This window comes from Drosophila subobscura, chromosome J, assembly GCF_008121235.1.
Source record: "Drosophila subobscura isolate 14011-0131.10 chromosome J, UCBerk_Dsub_1.0, whole genome shotgun sequence".
Taxonomy (NCBI): domain Eukaryota; kingdom Metazoa; phylum Arthropoda; class Insecta; order Diptera; family Drosophilidae; genus Drosophila; species Drosophila subobscura.
The window spans coordinates 21,886,949-21,904,404 of record NC_048532.1 but is presented as its reverse complement, the minus strand read 5'-3'; the positions used below and the strand labels follow the sequence as shown (position 1 = coordinate 21,904,404).

The following is a 17,456-nucleotide window of genomic DNA, read 5'->3' as shown; positions in this document are numbered from 1 at the left end:
GCTACATGGATCATTTGGGTGCAGTCCAACATTAATTCTCTTACAAATGTATACCCTAAGCCTTTCTGTATACAAGTTAGAAACAATTGATGGAAGAGTTTTGAATCCTTTAAATTTTACAACAAATCATTCAATAATTCCAAGCAATATACAAATCGAGTGTTTTTACTTTACAATTACGTTTGTTTTCTTTTTGTTTATTTTAAAATTTATATGATTACATATTTTGAATGGTTTCTTGGATTGTGTGTTTGATGCATTGTAGAGTATCGGGGACGGGGACGGCGACGCGCGGTCGGGCGACATGAGCTTCAGTTAATGCAAAAGTCATTCAATCAATCAATCAAGTTGTCTGTCTGTCTGTCTTCTCCCCCGACAAGAAGTTCGTCTTCAATTACAATGTCTTCGATTGTTTCATCTCTCTCGAGATGATTGGAAAAGTTGTCTCTCATTTGTTATTCCTCATTCATTCATTCTTCTTTTCTTTGCTTTTCTTTTCATTCTCTCATTTCTTGTTTGTGCAAAATGCCATGAAAATGTCAAAAGGGAGAGTTGTGTGTAATGTGTGTGTGTGTCTGTGGAAGGGGAGCGATGATGGGGTGGTTGATCGGTCCATGCGATGGAGTGTCTGCGCTGCTTCCTTCCGGTTAATTGTATATAGATAAAGATTATGTTAAATTATGTTTAACTCTCATCGATCCGATCCGAATTCATCCTCGTTTCGAATTCGAACGTATCCTCTTCCGCCTAGTAGCGGTTGTAGCGGCCACGAGCGCGCTGACGCTGCGGCGTTGCCTTGGGACCTGCGGCAGCACGGGCGGGCGTGGCCTTCTTTGCCGGCGATGGGGATGCGTCTGGGGCGCCTGCTGCTGGTGCAGGTGAAGCAGGCGTGGCAGCAGCAGTCGCAGCCGCCGCGGCAGCCGGAGCAGCAGCCTTGGCCGGTGTCTTGGCGGGCTCTGCCTTGGCGGCTGGCGTAGCCGTGGCCGTGGCCGGAGCTGCAGCTGGGGTAGGAGCTGCTGGCTCAGGCTCGGCTTCCTGCTCGGCATTGGCGTCCTCTTCATCTTGGGCCTCCATCTCCTCCTCGCCATTGTCCTCGCCTTGACCATCTTCGCCCTCGGCACCCTCTTCATCACCTTCACCCTCTCCCTCGGCGCCCTCGGGATTTGCCTCGACCATCTCGAAGTCCTCATCATCGCCAGTGGCCTCCGATGGATCGTACAGCTCACCCTCACCTCCCTCGGTGGTCTCTCCCTCGGCAGCGGTGCCTTCGGCGGCTGGGGCCTCAGCCTCCTCGATCTTGCGCTTCTTGCGCTCGTTCTCCTCCAGTGCGGCGGCAGCGCGCTTCTGGGCGATCTTGGTGTCGCTGGACTTCTCGTTGATGAACTTGAGGAAGTTGCGGTGATGGGTGGCTGTGCGAGAGTGGATCTCGGCGGTCACCTCAGTGTCGAAGAACTTGCTGCAGACGGAGCACTCGAAGCACTCCAGTTTCGAGATCAGGCCGGCGCCGACGGCACGCTGCCAGTTGTACTTGGGCAGACGGAGGTCCACCTCGCTGGGGATCTCGTCGCCGTCGAGGAAGTCGACAATGCAGTCCTCGGGGTCGACGGGAAGAGCAACCTCTTCCTCCTCCTCGCCCTCGTTGAGCTCCTCGCCCTCCTTGGTCTCATCAGCGGCTTCCTCGCCCTCCTTGGGCTCCTCACCTTCGGCCTCTTCGCCCTCGGCTGCCTCTCCCTCGGCACCAGCCTCCTTCTTGATCTCAGCCTCACCCTCCTTCTTCACGGGCTTCTTCTTGCGCTTCTGGGGCAGACGCAGATCGCGCGTCTCCTCCTCCTCGGTGCTGATGGGCAAGGTCTGGCGCTTGCGCTCACCCACCTTGGTGTTGCTCTCGGCGGCCTTCTTCAGATGCTCTGCGGACAGCAGATGGGTGTCAAAGTCGATGCGTGTGGCGAACTCCTTGTTGCACTCAATGCACTTGGGGTGCAGGAACTTCTTCAGCTGAAGATGTCCCTCCGACTTGCGATGGGTCGAGATATGGCCGTGGAAGTTCAAGTCGCACATGGTGCAGTAGTCCAGCTGGCGCTGCTTGCTCTTGCCCATGCGCTTCAGGCGATCGAACTCAATCGACTTGAGCTGCTCGGCGATCTTGGCCTCCTGCCGGATCATGTTTGCCTTCAGGCGGTAGCTCTCCTCAATGCCCTCGCGCATCATCAGATGGGTGCGTCCCTTGATGTGATTCTCGAACGAGTTGGCGTCCCACATGTGCTTCTTGCACAGATGACAGTAGAACATATCATTCGGCACGGTGGCATACGGCGAATCCTTGGACGGGCTACACATATGGAGAAGGATCATTGGAGAAATAAAGAAAAAGAAACTTCATTAGTATGAGCTCTCGAAAATCAATGGGGGAATGGATGTTGAGTCTGGTCTGGCTCTAGGGAAGAGAATACAAGATTAAAGGAGATGGGAGAGTCAGAAGAGAGCACTTCGCGCTGCAAATATACTTATGATACGTAGGAGCACAGCACAGGCGGCTACAACAGATGGTTTACACATTTATGTATATAGATTTTCATTAAATACATAGATCAACATCAATTTGTGGTGCTTTGATTCGATGATGAGGTCGTTATGAATGACAATTTTGATGGAAAATCAAAAGAGAAATGTGCCAAAAATGTAATGGTATAGGCGAGACCCAAGTCGAGCATTAATATGCATCTTCACGCACACGACATGTATTTTGTTTTAATTATTTTCGAGTTCTTCAACTTTCATGGCATATTTCTCTTTTCACGTATAGTACAATTAATTACTTAAGTTATTTTAGCACAGACATAAAAATTATGATTTTCTACATATAAAGAGAGACGCTACGAAGTCAAAAAGTTAATGTAATTTACTGGTTGGAGAAATTTGTAAATTGAGATTTATATAGAGATTAATTGACGTATGACGTAAGCATGTAATAATTGCTCATGCTATTTATGTAAGTTTAAGAATGATGGAGGAATATAGATACACGGGCTTGAGTGATAAGGAATCTGCATATTTTTTGTTGCTTATAGAATTCCGTATTCCGATTCTTATATTAATAATCCATTACTTTGACTTCGTAGCGATTCCCAACAATGCGTTTAAAACTGTACATGAAGCCACAGTGATTTAGCCCAACCTTAAGGTTTATCTTTTATAAAAATAATACTACTCAAAAAATACATTAAATAGATATATGTATAGAAATGTATATGTTGGGTATGTGTAATATAGTATAAACTTATTAACCCTCCCAAGAGGGTAGTTCACCCTCGTACAAAGCACACACATACAGACACGCTGAAGGGCTTGCACTAATATAAAGAGAGATACAGAGAGAGAGAGAGCATCAATCAACAAAAGGGATAAAAAGGAGGGCTCCCTTCTGAACAACAATTTCTAAATCTATATATAGAGATATATACTATAGAGATGTACATATATGAGGGAACGCAATTTTTGAAGATTGGAAACTCGAATTCCTAAGTACTTATCTAGTTAAATAACACTCATATATTAGGTTTTTCGTTTGGTGAAGGAATCAAGAATTAATTCCTTCGATTTTGGTGGGTATAATAAATTGTTTCTGTTGGTAGATTTTTGTTTTTTGGTTTTTTGTTTGGAAAAGTTTGTTTGTAGTTAGTCTTACCTCTCGATTTTCTTTTCGCCAGGAGTAGGTTCCTTCTTTTTATTTTGATTGGCATTTTTGGCCAAAAGTTTCTTGGCACGATCAAAAGCATTTTGCTTGCGAATACCGCCGCCGCCCTGCTTTTGCGGGGGCTTGGGACCACTACTGCCACCACCAGTGGCGCCACGATTCTGGAAGCCTCCCTGGCCACGACGATTATTGAGACGATTGCCAGCACCGCCGCCGCGACTGACCATCTTTATATATGTAGTATATAGTGTGTATCATTTGATTTAACATTTTACAATACAACATTTCATTCAACAAATTGCACATGGCACATGAGAATATTTCAGTTGGTTTTTGATTTTGATTTTAAACAAAAGAGAGCGACACAAAAGTTCATTTCAACATCGTTATTCGAGTATCGTAATCGTATCGAGAGATATATGAGACAACAAATATGGCATTTTTGGGGCCATTTACAATGTTTTTTGTACGAGTGATTTTACAGAATCAAATTTAGATTATTGGGTGGGAAAATTGTTACACAGATGTATTACAAGTAAATTGATAGATATATATTGTTTATATCATAGATTGGTACATAAGTTTGCACATATAGCACATTATAGTTATTATTTATGTTGGTGGCATGGTCAGATCGGCGGGGCAAGAGTGGTCAATCAGTCGACGGGGATATGATACGCGCCATATATATATGATATATATATTTGTGCAGTTGAAGTCGTTGGCGTGTGGCGGGCGGCCAAGTGTGGCGTGTGGCATTTTTTGTTTATTTGAATAAGAATGGAAATCGGATTTGTGATATTTTTTGGTTCGGAACATATTTTCATGTTTCGGTCAGAGGCAGGAACGTTGAAGAAGAATTGGCGACGAATTTGCAGTAGACATTTATGGATATTTTGTGATATTAAATATTATAATTATTGTATTTTGATATGCATTCAGTTGTTGCATTTTGTTTTCGTATTTCCCGTTGCACCATCAAGCAGTGTACCAGTACCAGATCGGATCGGTTTGTTTCGGTTTTCAGAGCAGAGCAGATTAGAAGAGGGTTTTCATTTCACACAACCAGTAAATCAATCAATCGAGCGAGCGAGCAATCAATCAGTCGCATTGGAAGCATCATCGACAGCATCGTTGGGTGGATGGATTCACATATTTTGTGTGGCATAGTATTGTGTGCGTACGCGCATGCGTGCATGTGCATGTGCATGTGTTGCATTTCGATTATTTTCAGGGTTGCGCCCAAGAGTTAGGAAATCGAATGTTTGTATTGATATATATTATTCGTTTTGATTTTTTGTTGAATGTTGGTTGATTGAGAAGAAGATGCGGCATCAACAACACGCAACAACAACAACAGCAACGACAAATGCAACAGCAGCCGCAGCAGCAGCAACAGCAACAGCAATAATTATAATTATATATGTATATAATATGCCGGAGAGCAGCGACAACAATATGAAGAATGCATTCGAAATGCACGATGCGGGTTCGATATTCGATATTTGTTTGGAAAAGCATCGAATTGTGTTTGGCATATTTTTGGTTTTTGTTTTGGAAGAGAGAATAAAAAACATAGAATTGTTAAATTAGAAAATCGCTGTGAAATTAATTGTAGAGTCCAGCAGCCAGAGGAACTGGCATTGGATCTGGTTTTTGTTGGTTGAATGTTTGGATAAATTCAATTTATAATTATGGTAAAAAGGTATTTAAAGGCTTAAGTACATCTAGTAAGAGATCAATTACTTATCGTTCCATCTGGTTTCATCGTCATACTCTTTTCTTCGTTGAATGGGAGCAAGTGTTGGCGGTACATGGTTTTATAGGTACATTTTATCGTTTCGTTATATACGCGTTGTGTATATATAATTCTTTCTTACTCCGATTTGTGCAGTTTTCTCTAACGAAAACTAAAAACAAAAGTTGCATTTTAAATGGAATAAATGCTTTTTATATTGAAAGCCTTCTGCTAAAATGATCCTCCTTCATCATCAATCTATCTCTACCATAAACTGCACAAATTCATGTTTATTTTTCTAACGATTCTTAGGTTCATTAACAAACAAAAAAAGTGTGGCTAATATTGGTTAGGTTTCCCTTTGTTTTTGGTTGGTTTTAGTACACTACAAACTACAATTTAATATTTGGTTTTTTTGTGGTTCGGTTTTTATCTTTTAAAAAGGAAAGCAATAACTACGTTTAGCAATTTAACAAACTAATCGATGTTAAAACAAATAAATAAAATACAATTGTGGTTTATTCTGCAGTGGAGTAGGGGAATATGGGAACGATTAATAAAGTCGCATTTTTAGGGGCTCCAAAAATTGCCTTTGGAAGAAGTTTTCATAAGAAATAAGAAACATATTCAGACATATCTTTTAAGATCGTGTTAAGATCTTCAATCTGAAGATTCGTCGATTATACAAAGTTGTAGAGGTATAACCTTTCAGAAGGACCATTCTGCAAGGTGTTCTAGCCCTGATTTGATATAGGAAGATGGCATTGAAAAGTTATCTTTTGACTTCGGAATGACTTATGTATAAGCAATCAGAATCGGAACTGGAGCTCATCCAATCTCACATTGGGTCTTCGGTTTTAGGGTCTCCCTTGTCACCTCAGCTCCACTGCATAATCTTTTATTCGTTTGGCACACGAATATCCACAAAAATAATAATAATAATTCTTAAGATATAAAATTCACACATTTTCTTCATATATTTTCTGATCCAAGAAAGGGATCGAATGGAGTGATTGTACATACCGGGCCACCACGTTGGTTACGATTTCCCATGCCACCGCCGCCGCGCGGCAAGTCTAGCAGCGAGGGTGGATTCTGGTTCCTGAACAGGTTGTTCAGCAGATTGTTGGCCAAATTGATGGCTTGGGCGTTCATCTGTCCGCCGCCCTGACGCATATTGTTGCCAAACTGTCCGCCGCCAGGATTCTGCGACTCCCAGGGTGACATGTTCATGCCGCCCATTCGGTTGGCGCCCATGGGTCCGCCGTAGTTGTTGCCACCACCACCGCCGCCGCCGCCACCAAAGTTGCGGTTGCGGTTCTGATTTCCACGGAAAGCCATATTGATGTTGGCCTTGAGATTGCTGACGCCGTTCGAGGTTACGGAACGATGGTGCTGGTGCTGCTGTTGCTGGGGGTTTCCGTTGACTTTAACGCTGCAAAAGTTCAAGAGAGGATTAGTTGGAGATTACTTGGATCCTGGAACTGCACAGCACAAGCAAGCAGAGGGATTTGCGTAGATGGGGGATGAAGCATACCTGACCATAATTTTGATGAGCTAGTATTGGGTTAAGTGATGGGGATTTGGTGGGATGTGTGTGTTTGGGTTTAAAGCGGGCAAATTACATAAAACAGGCTGAAAATAAAGCGTAACAAACGTAAAAACAAAGCAATTTTCAATGATGCAAGCGGGGAACATTCTTTTTTTTCGATTTGTTAGTATTTTCTTCTACTTTTCGTTAGTGTGGCAGCCCTAATGGCAACTACAGCCAAGCCAAGCGTGCGTATACACACACACACACACACACAAGGGTACATCGTTGCTGGAGTGTAAGCACTTGGGCCACCCCTCCAAGGAGGGAAAGGGCAACACTTTTAGCGCTAACGTGAGAATTACATTAAAACCGGTTTACAGGTAGCACCCTGCACTTAATGGCACTTATAATGGCCAATAAAACGAGCCTCAAATTCGGTGGGTCCGTCTACAGCGGGGAGAGAGAAAAGCAAGATGGCGGTGGCCAGAGAGCTGACGCTGTCTATATGTGTGGCGTACGTGTGTGTGTACGTGCAATTGATTGAGTCAGAAAGCCGGCCGGGGCCACCATGCGGGCCAGAAAGAGACAGAAAAGCTCAATGAAAAATGCATAAAACGACTGCTGCCTTTGTTTAAATATACTTTAAACAGAAATTGTTCATTATTTTGTATTATAACTGAAGGCTCTTGTAAACTGTACTTCATACACCCCCTATTCACACCATCATTACCCGTTTTCACATGCAGTAATGATCGAAAAAGCTAGGAGAACATTTTAAAACGTCAATTGCTTATATGCACAAAGAACAAAATCAATATTAACTATTTTCAGCGTCCCCAGACAAGCTGGCTCACAAAGGAAAAACAGAAATCGAACAGAAAAATTGCCAACAGATACACACACAAAGAATTTTTCATAGCCACCAACCACCACATAAACGCAGAAATTGCGAGAACTTTCACATTTTGTACTTACGACTTGCAACGGCACTTATTTACTTGTTAGTTATTGCACTATATATACTAATTACACGGTTTTTTGTAAAGATGACTGTGAAAAAATTACTTCAAAGATTTCTCAGGAACGCACACACACACACCCGAACGAGAGCAAAAAATTAATCGAACACACAGTAGGGTTGTCAAAAATATATCAAAATATCAATGTATCGATATTTTTTCCAAAAAAAAATATATTTATATCGTGATATTTTTTGCCAAAATATCAATTTATTGATATTTTTTGATATTCTACGTTTGTTTATTCAAACCAAATACACATTTCTAATTCTAGTGTTCGTTCGCAAACAACTCTTTTTTGAGTTCAAAATGTTCAGTAACTTTTTTATAATATTCAACATAAACTGAAGTACCAGCCCAGCTATTAATTGTGTGGTATGTGACAAGCGCAGTCGCACGACTGATAAGCATATCAAAGAAAGGGTGTTTTTGAAATTCTTAAAAAAAAGAGTTTTGGATGCTTCCTTGATAGGTAAAGGAAAAGAATAAAAGTTAGGAGAGTAAATATCAAAAAAATATCAAAATATCGAATATATCGATATTTTTTCAGTGATATATTTAATATCATTTTGATATAAAAAAAAAATATATATCATTGATATGATATTTTTAAAATATTTTGACAGTCCTAACACACACACAGTGTGACCGCGGAATTATCGATAAAATATACCGTGAGACCCTCGAAAAAATGTTAAAATATACCAGATATACCTAAAACCAGCAAATCTACGGTCACGTTGAAACAGAAGACAAAACTATCGACAATGCTATCGGGAAATTGACGATACGGCGCTGGATTTGAATGAGTTCATTCGATTTTTATTGAATTTGCATAAAACTGGCGCATCTCTTGTGTGTGGGTGGGGGGACCAATGGATGATGCGCCCTTTACAATGCATATGCACTGTTTAATTTACATACAAAGGGATTAAACGATTATTAATTGTAAACGTTATAATAGGCAATAATCGTACACATACATATATATACTAGCAATAGTTGTTTTGTGTGTTTAGCATTCCGTAGTACTACTCTGCTGGCTTTTGTGTAGTTAATTAATTAAGTACCACAGCGTAAAGTAGGCTCAACAAAAAATATGGGTGGCATATCTTTTTCTCTTTCCTCTCTTACTCCTACTCTTCTTTCGTTCCTTATGTTCGTTTTTGTTGTTTTTTTGTGTTGTTTTTGGTTTTTGTTTTGTGTCTTTGTTTCTGGTGCAAGTGTTGGAGCGGATGCGCCACTAGCTGGCCTAAGGGAATAAGGGATTCGGGGGTTGAGTTTGTGATGGTTTAAGCTACGCGTAATACAGGTGAGAGATATCATATCCATTAACACATTCACATACATTTACATTTACATTTAGATTCAATTGGTTAGCAGGTGGCACAGGCACCCTCCGCCTTCACACTGCCTGCTGCTCAACACACATTTAGTTAACGTTTTAATGCTACACATCTATTATGGGATCCGTGGACTAAGTTGCGCTCTTTAACACATTAACTAGAGGAAAACACTAATCCAGAATAAGTTCGCATCGATAATGGTTTTCTGTGTTTGTTATGCGCTGAGGGACTGCTCGGATTTGAATCAGGAATTAGGAATTGGGCTGCTCGAAAGGTAGGGGTCATACACAACGTCTGCCACTCCTAGGACGCCGATTCCAAACTAACTTGCTCGCACTCTCTCTATTCTTCTGTTTCTTCGTATATCTAACGTATTTACATGGCATCCGCCACAGGCGACGTCGCCTGACCCCGCACCTAATAGAAGAATAGCAACCGTTCCTGGGCCGAGGCGGAGAGGAGGCGCCACGACCGCTTGATGCTCACATACTGGATGAGGGCGCGTATGCTGATGAGGAAGCCAAAGGCGCAGATCAACCACCACAGCCAGGAGTTCTCGTGCGAGGCCAGATCCGTCGAGTGCTTGACAATCAGAGTCCATTTGGCCAGAGACAGGCCGAAGCCGGAGAGAGCGCCGTACCGGGCGGCGATCGTGTGACAGAAACAGGTGAGCATCAGGAAGCCGATCCAGTTGAAGAGAAAAGCCACAATGAAGGCCGTGATGAACATGATGTCCGTGCCGAGCAAGTTGTCGGTGGTCGAGAGACTGTTCTCCGGATCACTGGCATCGATGGCGATGAACGTCAGCGCCGGCTGAGCGGCACGCACCGCAGCCGCACCATCGCGCAGCGGATTGGGCGGCAGCAGCGGATTCGGCGGCGGCGGCAACTGTTGGTTCGAGGGCAGCGTCAGAAATGCGGGCGGCAGCTCTCCATTCAGCGACTTTTCCATCTGCACCTCCTCGTATGTGGGCAGCTTTCCGTGCATGTCCTGCGGCAACTGTCCCACCATATCGCCACACTGCATCTGCAGCTGCAACTGGCCACCCATCTCGTGTCCGCTCACATGTGTGGTCAGCGACAGCGAGGGCATCTGATCCTGCAGCGTGCCCTGTGGCCCCACATTCGCCTCGTATGGCGGCGGTGCACTGAAATCGGCCTTGGGCGGTCCCAGCTGATCATCATCGGAATTCTGATTGTTGTGCGGCATGGCTGGAAGATGCAACACAGAAATGGATATGGCTGGGATTAGTAAGATGATTCAATTAGTGGTAACTGCCTTGAGACTCTTTTCCCATTTATAAATTACTTAAGTGAGGAATAACAACCTGTTTGCTTAGTTCAAAGTTTAGCTCTTTCGTTTTAGCTTTTATTAATGTTAATAGTTTACGCGCATTTAGCCAAGTTAAATTAATAATAAATAAATGGTCGGCTAGCTGCCAAAATTGCATTGGATTAACTCTAAACTCTCGCGGAGAGCCAGCGTCTGCTCTCATCTCAGTAATACTTCTGCTATCATTTTAGAGGCACATCAGTGGGCACTTAATACTAGTATTTAATCTATTTCTAGTCGTTATCGAATCGTTGTCAAAAAAATAGGTTAAAAGAACAGCAAGAACAATAAAACAGCAGACGGGACGGTTAAACATGTTAGACATTCAGTAAATAAAAACCACTTGTTCGATCATTAGTTTCGGTTTCGGTTTCGTTTTCAGTTGCAGTTAAACGTTTTGCATTAGTTGCAGTGCCTGGGGCGGTGATTGGAGGCAAGCGCCTGGTAGTGGGCTTCCTCCAGCGAGAGTATGCGGCAGGGCGCGAACGGTCGTCGGGCTGAGCGCATCGGCTTGTGGCTGTCCACCTCGTCCATGCCATCGTTCAGGCAGCCACCGCCACCCACCACATCGGCCACATCGGTGCCGCTGTCGTTGAGCTTCTGCTTCTGCTGCTTCTCGTGCCGCATGTAGAGGATCACGCAGCACATGGCCATGAAGAGCAGCGCCAGGGTGGCGCCACTCACGATGCTGGCCTTCTCCAGCATCACACGATTCCGCGTGGGCAGATAGGAGCCGTCGATCTCCTTGTACTCGCACCGCGGTCCCATGAATCCCAAAGCGCACTCGCAGTTGTACAAGATGTCGTTGTGGATCTCCACGGTGAAGCAGGTGGCATCGTTGAGGCAGTACCAGGCAGCATACGTGGGCGGGCACTTGAAGGTGGGAAAAGTGATGTTTGGCCTCGGCGTCGTTATGGCCACATTATCCGGCGGCAGTGTTGGCACGGCTCCTGCTCCTGGTCCCTCTGTGCTGGGCGGCGCCTCCGGACGGGGCTTGGGCATGGGTCGCGATGAGCAGGCGGCACAAAGCGTCAAGCAGCAGGCGCTGATTAGAGCGTAGGCAAGCAGCAAGCCAGGGGCTCTCATCTTTACGGGGGGAATTCAGATTCGGAATCGAACTTCGCTCTTATATCTAACGCATTTCTGGTTTACTTGGCTGGAATGTGGGCTTGAGTGTGGGTGAGTGTTGTGTGTGTTTGTGGTGTGTCTCTCTGGAGAGTTCTTTTGTGACTGGACGGACTGGATTGGATGACTTTTGGCTGATTGGCTGTCTGGGCGGCAGGCTTGTGTTTTGTTTTTGGTGCTGCTGCAAAACAAAAACGAAGTGCAATTAAAATCAACTCAAAATTGTTGTACTTGTGTGTTGTTTGTTGTTCGGTACGGTTCGTTTTTGTTTTTTGAAGGAGGTTTCAACTCGTATTATCATTATTATTGCCTGCCTATACCGCCAGCCGCCCCTATTACTGTCGCTCTCTCTACCTAAGTGAAAGCAAAGAACAAGAAAATCGAATTTCATAAATTGTTGATCAAAATGTCATCGTTTATTTACCTGACGGAGGGAATTCGCGAGAGCGCGCGCGGTACTCAAGCTGCAGTTATTTACACAGTTTTTATTTATTCATTACATTCATTATTCGCTTGTCACTCGCTTTGTCACGCACTTGACATCAAAATGCACTTGAAACACTTGAATATATACTCTTACATGTAAAATATAGTATGGTTGTATGAACACTCTTATCTTATCTTTCAAAATAAACAATTTCCCAACAATTGAAATGAGAACTTCTGTCTACTGTTAAACGATGTGGCTATCGATGTTTAACACTGGCCACACAAGCATTAGGGGTATTCCACAAATTGATTTTGATTTATCTAATTTAACGGCCGACAACCATATTTATTTCTTTTGACATAAAAACAAATCAAAAGCTATTTGTGGAGTACCACTGGAATTACCCCAAATTGCCCCCTGTGGAGCGATCAATTAATGCAATCAAAATTGATGGCTCAAATATATTGAGAGTAGTTTTCCAGTGCAGCTAATGTCCACGAGGTATTCGTGTACATGTATTAGTGAGGTGAGTTTGGTATACCTGCGTTCCACAGTAATGTCCTTGAACTTAACCGTTAGGACTCACTGGAACTAGGAGAACAGCCAGATACACTCACTCCCAATGACACAAGCTCACTCTGGCTTCTATAAATACCAAACAAAAATAAAGAAAATATACACACACACACTTAAGCGAGAAAGTAGACAACTGAAATGGAAACGAGGACTGACAGGCACAAGAGTGAGAGAGGAAAGGAGAGGATGAAAATGGAATGGATGTGCCTGCTGCCGGCTGACAGAGGCACAAGATACAAATGCAATCAAGTTGACCTTTCGGTCAATTGAAATGGAAAGAAACCAGAATCGAGGGGAGAGAGCACTCACACACACACACTTTCAGCACTGAAGGGGAGCAGAAGGGACGGGACCCAAAAATAGTTGAAGTCAATCAAGAAATTGCGTGAGCCGGAGCAATCGCAGGGTGAGGGAAGCGACATGGAGGCGATTGAGGTTGGGCCCAATTTGTGCCATGCAAATGCGCGCGGGTGTGTGTCTGTGGGCGAACTTATGAACCGGACATACATATGTACATACAGTCGTAATAAAACCCTGTAAAAATGAGCTAATAGACTTGATGACGAGCCCCATGGGCCTCTCAACACCTGGGGCACTTATCAACGTCTACGGTGAGAGGCGGAAGGTGAAAATAAAACGAATGCTGATTAGTACACCAAAATCAACAAGCTTTGAACGCCATTGATAAAGTGGGTGAATGGCATCCACAATGTGGATTTTATTTGTACACATATGAATGTGTGGATGCTAGGGCAATTACAGTTACCTGTGGATGAGTCAGATGTATTTGAAAAATGGCAAAATTGCACGGCAGCAAGAGTGAGTGTGAGGGAGGGAGGCACAATGGTACTTGAGCCATCACATCACCACTCTCTAGACCCTAGAGGGAGAAAGCAAACAAAACCTGGCATGACAAAGGCGTGGAAAAATTAGCAAGAAAAATAATATAACGCAGTTTACGATTTCAGTCGCCTCTGGGCCTGGTTTTGAATTTCTGCTTTGTGGCCGCCTGTTGATAAGAAATATGAGCGCGTGGACAGCTGCTGTCTGGAAGGCGACTGGAAGGGGTTGACACATGCAGCAGGTGTAGACAGAGAAAGAGAGAGAGAGAGAGCGAGCGAGAGAGGGGCAGCTGCACTACCATGGCCAAACCAGTTAAACGGGACCAGTGCACAAAAGAGAGATGAGAAAGATGCAAGCGGAAGCTGTCTGAATGGAAGGAAGGTCCCCTCCACTCAAGGGGCAGCTTGAATGAACAGCTAAAGCACAGCTACAATTGCATTACTGCGCGTGTGTGTATAAGAAAATTCTACCGGGGGCGGGGGCGGCGCTGCATGTCAGAACAAGTTTCCAAGCCTCTTGTTGTTGCTTTTGTACAAGGGCAAACGAATTAATTTACTCGAGTAAATATGAATTAAATAAACAGATAGACACACACACCAAGGCAAACCTTATCACGGTGTGTAGTTTTTTTAGCACCTCAGTGGCGAAATCCCGTGGGATTATTAATTAGAAATGTTAATTTTCCAAACAAACACGCACATATACACACATCGCACAGGCAAACACTGCTGTTTTTGCTCTCCTGGAGCCTGACGCTGTTTAATCGTTTTCATTCTCTCTCTCACTCTCTTGCTATTTCTGGGTGCACTATTTCTTACCCGTTCAATGCTTTGATCTTAATTCTAAATTATTTTAAATCGAATTTCTTGCATTTTGCCTTTTTCTGTGCCATGTTCTATTTATTCACCTTTTTTCTCCTCTATGCGTTGCTTGCTGCGGGTTTCGTTTCTCTTTTGCGCAGCGCTCGCTCTCGCACGCTCCAATTTATTGATTTGGCCACAAAATTTGTTGTTTGCCAAACACACACTGAATACTGTTGGGTTTTCAGTTCCAATCACAGATTGGATCCTACGTGTATCTCGATTAGTGCACTTTTTTAATGCAGTTTAAACTAAATTTTAACTAGACGAAGTAAAAACAAATGCACCAGTGTGACCGCGAAATTAACGATAAAATATGCCTTCAGGGCCTCGAAAATATACCATTGCATCTTAAAAATATACCGTAAATATACCGTAGTCTTATATCAGATTCCTCGATTTAGATGTTCTATTTGATATTACCAGCTTGCAAAGATTTTCACCACTGAAACAAAAATTTAATTCGATTGAAGAATCAATTTTGCTTATTATAAATACTCCTTTTTATTGGATTGTATACCTTATGAGCTTATTTTTTACAAATTGTTATTTGAATTTTTCATTCAAATCACCCCACCTGGAAGCACGGGAGCTTTGCCATCAGTATGTAAATGTATGTAAATTATTAAAAGAGACATGTTAACCTTATAGAATAATTATAACTAATAATCTCAAGAATATTCTTTCACACAATGCGCTTAAAATGTGCAATATAAGTTTTCAGATTTTCAACATTTAACGTCTCGTGAAATACCGAAAGAGACCACTACATACCGATACAACGATATCATCGTGCACATCGATAAATGTAAACAAGACGTGGACATAAATAATTAGAATTAGCCATAATTATGCAGAAAATTGTGTTTTTTACACTTTTAGCTATTGGTGTGAGTATAAAAAGTGCCACCGCCTGCAAGAGATAACATTTTACTGCATTACAGTGCCAGCAAATCCATGCAGAATTCACGGCCGCCGACTGCCGGGAGCTGGGCTTCATCAAGGCCCAGCTAATGTGCTCCAGTTGCGACAAACTGGATGACTTTGGCCTGGAGACCCTCAAGTAAGTGGCAGTCTGTGTAGTCATTCCTGTATTAACATCTTCCATTACACAGGACCCCCTGCAAGCAGTGCTGCACTTTGGATCAGCAGCCGGCGGCACAGCGCACTTATGCAAAGGCCATTCTCGAGGTGTGCACCTGCAAGTTCCGTGCCTATCCCCAGATACAGGCGTTCATCCAGAGCGGGCGGCCGGCCAAGTTCCCCAATCTACAGATCAAGTATGTGCGTGGCCTAGATCCCGTGGTAAAGCTACTCGATGCTGCTGGAAAGGTGCAGGAGACGCTGTCCATAACCAAGTGGAACACGGACACCGTCGAGGAGTTCTTTGAGACGCATCTGTCCAAGGATGGAAAGGGCAAGAGCTCCTACAGTGTGGTAGAGGAGGCAGTCGACGACGACGACGATGATTATTTGCTAACAAATAAAGTTTGAGATTCTAATTCCCATAAAATAAATTCCACAGTTTTAAAGTCACTATGACAGTGGAACAAGAAAGAGAGTGAGGGAGAGAGCTTTGGGTGAGAAAATCTGCTACTGCAATGCGACGGACGCCGAAATTCTCAAATTCTTGATTCATACAAATAAATTAATACATTTTATTCGGTATCTTTCCATCGATTGAATTGGAGCGACCGGTGTGGTGTGGATTGGATTGGGGTCCGGCCCGGCCGGCCTGTACAACAATCACAATGTCTGGCCATTGTTTTCGACATTCTTATCACGGAGACATCACCGTCGTTGCGGTACGGTGGTACTTTACCTTTACTCCCCCTTCAGGCAATCAGCCATGACGTCGTTGGTCGGCTCACATGGCCAGGGCCCGGCTACTCGACTTAACCAATATTTGAACAGCCTGTTTAAATAATTGTGTTAACGGATAATGCAAATAGTTCTTAGGTATTTCCGACCGCCGAAACTGATGTCTATTTCCGATCTGTGACGCAGCCGTCGGCTCTCTCCCTCTCTCCTGATCAATTTCGGAAGGAAACTGCTCTCCATCCTTGTTTTAGAGGATCTCCAGTGCAGCCAGAGAGTCTGTGCACACACGGAGAGAGAAGATAGAGAGGACGCGTGCTGATTGGCAAATTAAAATGTTTTTGCATTATTATCGCCTGTTTACGTTTCATTACAATGCAGTTTTGTATTTGTGTTTCTTATTTGCTTTACTCAGCTTCTTCTTCTTCTCCTTACATTCTCCTTCTTTTTCTTCGTGCTGCTGCTTCTGCTGCACTTGTTTATTGTTTTAATCAAAGTCTGCGGTGCACAGTGGGCAAATATGAATCTTAATTGCATAATACTTTTGAGCATCTCAGGGTTAAGTGTACACTCTCTCACTCTCTCGGAATCATTCCATTAGATTTTCATTCACATCTTAGGATTGGATTGCATTGCACTCATTTGCACTCTCGCTCTCTTTCTGTGTACCGTTGTTTCGGAGTGAGCATCTCTGTGGGCATAACACATCTCAGGGTTAAAGAGTGTACTACATATGTGTGCTCTCTCCCCTCCTCTTGCACCACTTTAACTGTATTGCTGCATTATATTTCGCACCACTGTTATTCTTTCTGTGCCAGCGGGGGCTGAGTGCTGCTGCAGAACCGGGGGCCCTTTTCTCGGAACGCCATCCACCTCCATCTTATCGGTTATATTTTCCCTTTCTTGGAACGCCATTCCCCACATCCATGCTGCCACTCTAGAGGCAATGCATCCAAGCATAAATGCGAGTACATGTGCCAAACCCAACTCTAACGTCAATGACGTGGGGGCCCTCTGAGGCGTATGGGCTATTTTTAGCGGCTGCTATCACAAAAATGTACATACACATATACACTCGGAGGCGGCTACCACGCCCCAATATCAAGCAAAGGAAAGTGCGACCTACAATCAATACTAATTA

At 43.6% G+C, this 17,456-nt stretch overlaps 4 protein-coding genes across 7 annotated transcripts; 1 reads left to right on the top strand and 3 right to left on the bottom strand.

Moving 5' to 3' along the window:
* Positions 1–365: 365 nt before the first annotated feature.
* On the bottom strand, positions 366–8,094 carry LOC117893494 (zinc finger protein on ecdysone puffs). 3 transcript variants are annotated; one of them, XM_034800128.1, is made up of 5 exons: positions 7,942–8,082; positions 6,970–7,067; positions 6,456–6,867; positions 3,686–3,921; positions 366–2,329 (listed from the first exon to the last, which is right to left on the bottom strand). In XM_034800128.1, the coding sequence occupies exons 2-5, from the start codon at positions 6,975–6,977 to the stop codon at positions 748–750; spliced, it is 2,238 nt and encodes a 745-aa protein (XP_034656019.1). In that variant the 5' UTR covers positions 6,978–7,067; positions 7,942–8,082; the 3' UTR covers positions 366–747. The 3 variants fall into 3 exon arrangements, with proteins under 3 accessions (XP_034656019.1, XP_034656020.1, XP_034656021.1); XM_034800129.1 differs by lacking the exon at positions 6,970–7,067 and having other exon boundaries at positions 7,942–8,094; XM_034800130.1 differs by lacking the exon at positions 3,686–3,921 and having other exon boundaries at positions 2,140–2,329; positions 7,942–8,089.
* Positions 8,095–9,154: 1,060 nt separating this feature from the next.
* LOC117893498 (NEDD4 family-interacting protein 1-like) lies at positions 9,155–14,677 on the bottom strand. Its single transcript, XM_034800134.1, has 2 exons — positions 14,545–14,677; positions 9,155–10,542 (listed from the first exon to the last, which is right to left on the bottom strand). Exon 2 carries the CDS (start codon positions 10,538–10,540, stop codon positions 9,749–9,751), a length of 792 nt encoding a protein of 263 aa, XP_034656025.1. The 5' UTR covers positions 10,541–10,542; positions 14,545–14,677; the 3' UTR covers positions 9,155–9,748.
* LOC117893499 (protein spitz) lies at positions 10,671–14,683 on the bottom strand. Of its 2 annotated transcripts, none has more exons than XM_034800135.1 (2): positions 14,545–14,683; positions 10,671–11,969 (listed from the first exon to the last, which is right to left on the bottom strand). In XM_034800135.1, the coding sequence occupies exon 2, from the start codon at positions 11,747–11,749 to the stop codon at positions 11,066–11,068; it is 684 nt and encodes a 227-aa protein (XP_034656026.1). In that variant the 5' UTR covers positions 11,750–11,969; positions 14,545–14,683; the 3' UTR covers positions 10,671–11,065. The 2 variants fall into 2 exon arrangements, with proteins under 2 accessions (XP_034656026.1, XP_034656028.1); XM_034800137.1 differs by having other exon boundaries at positions 11,066–11,966; positions 14,545–14,670.
* Positions 14,684–15,248: 565 nt separating this feature from the next.
* Positions 15,249–16,137, top strand: LOC117893500 (selenoprotein F). Its single transcript, XM_034800138.1, has 3 exons — positions 15,249–15,387; positions 15,442–15,560; positions 15,613–16,137. Exons 1-3 carry the CDS (start codon positions 15,349–15,351, stop codon positions 15,989–15,991), a joined length of 537 nt encoding a protein of 178 aa, XP_034656029.1. The 5' UTR covers positions 15,249–15,348; the 3' UTR covers positions 15,992–16,137.
* Positions 16,138–17,456: the final 1,319 nt, after the last annotated feature.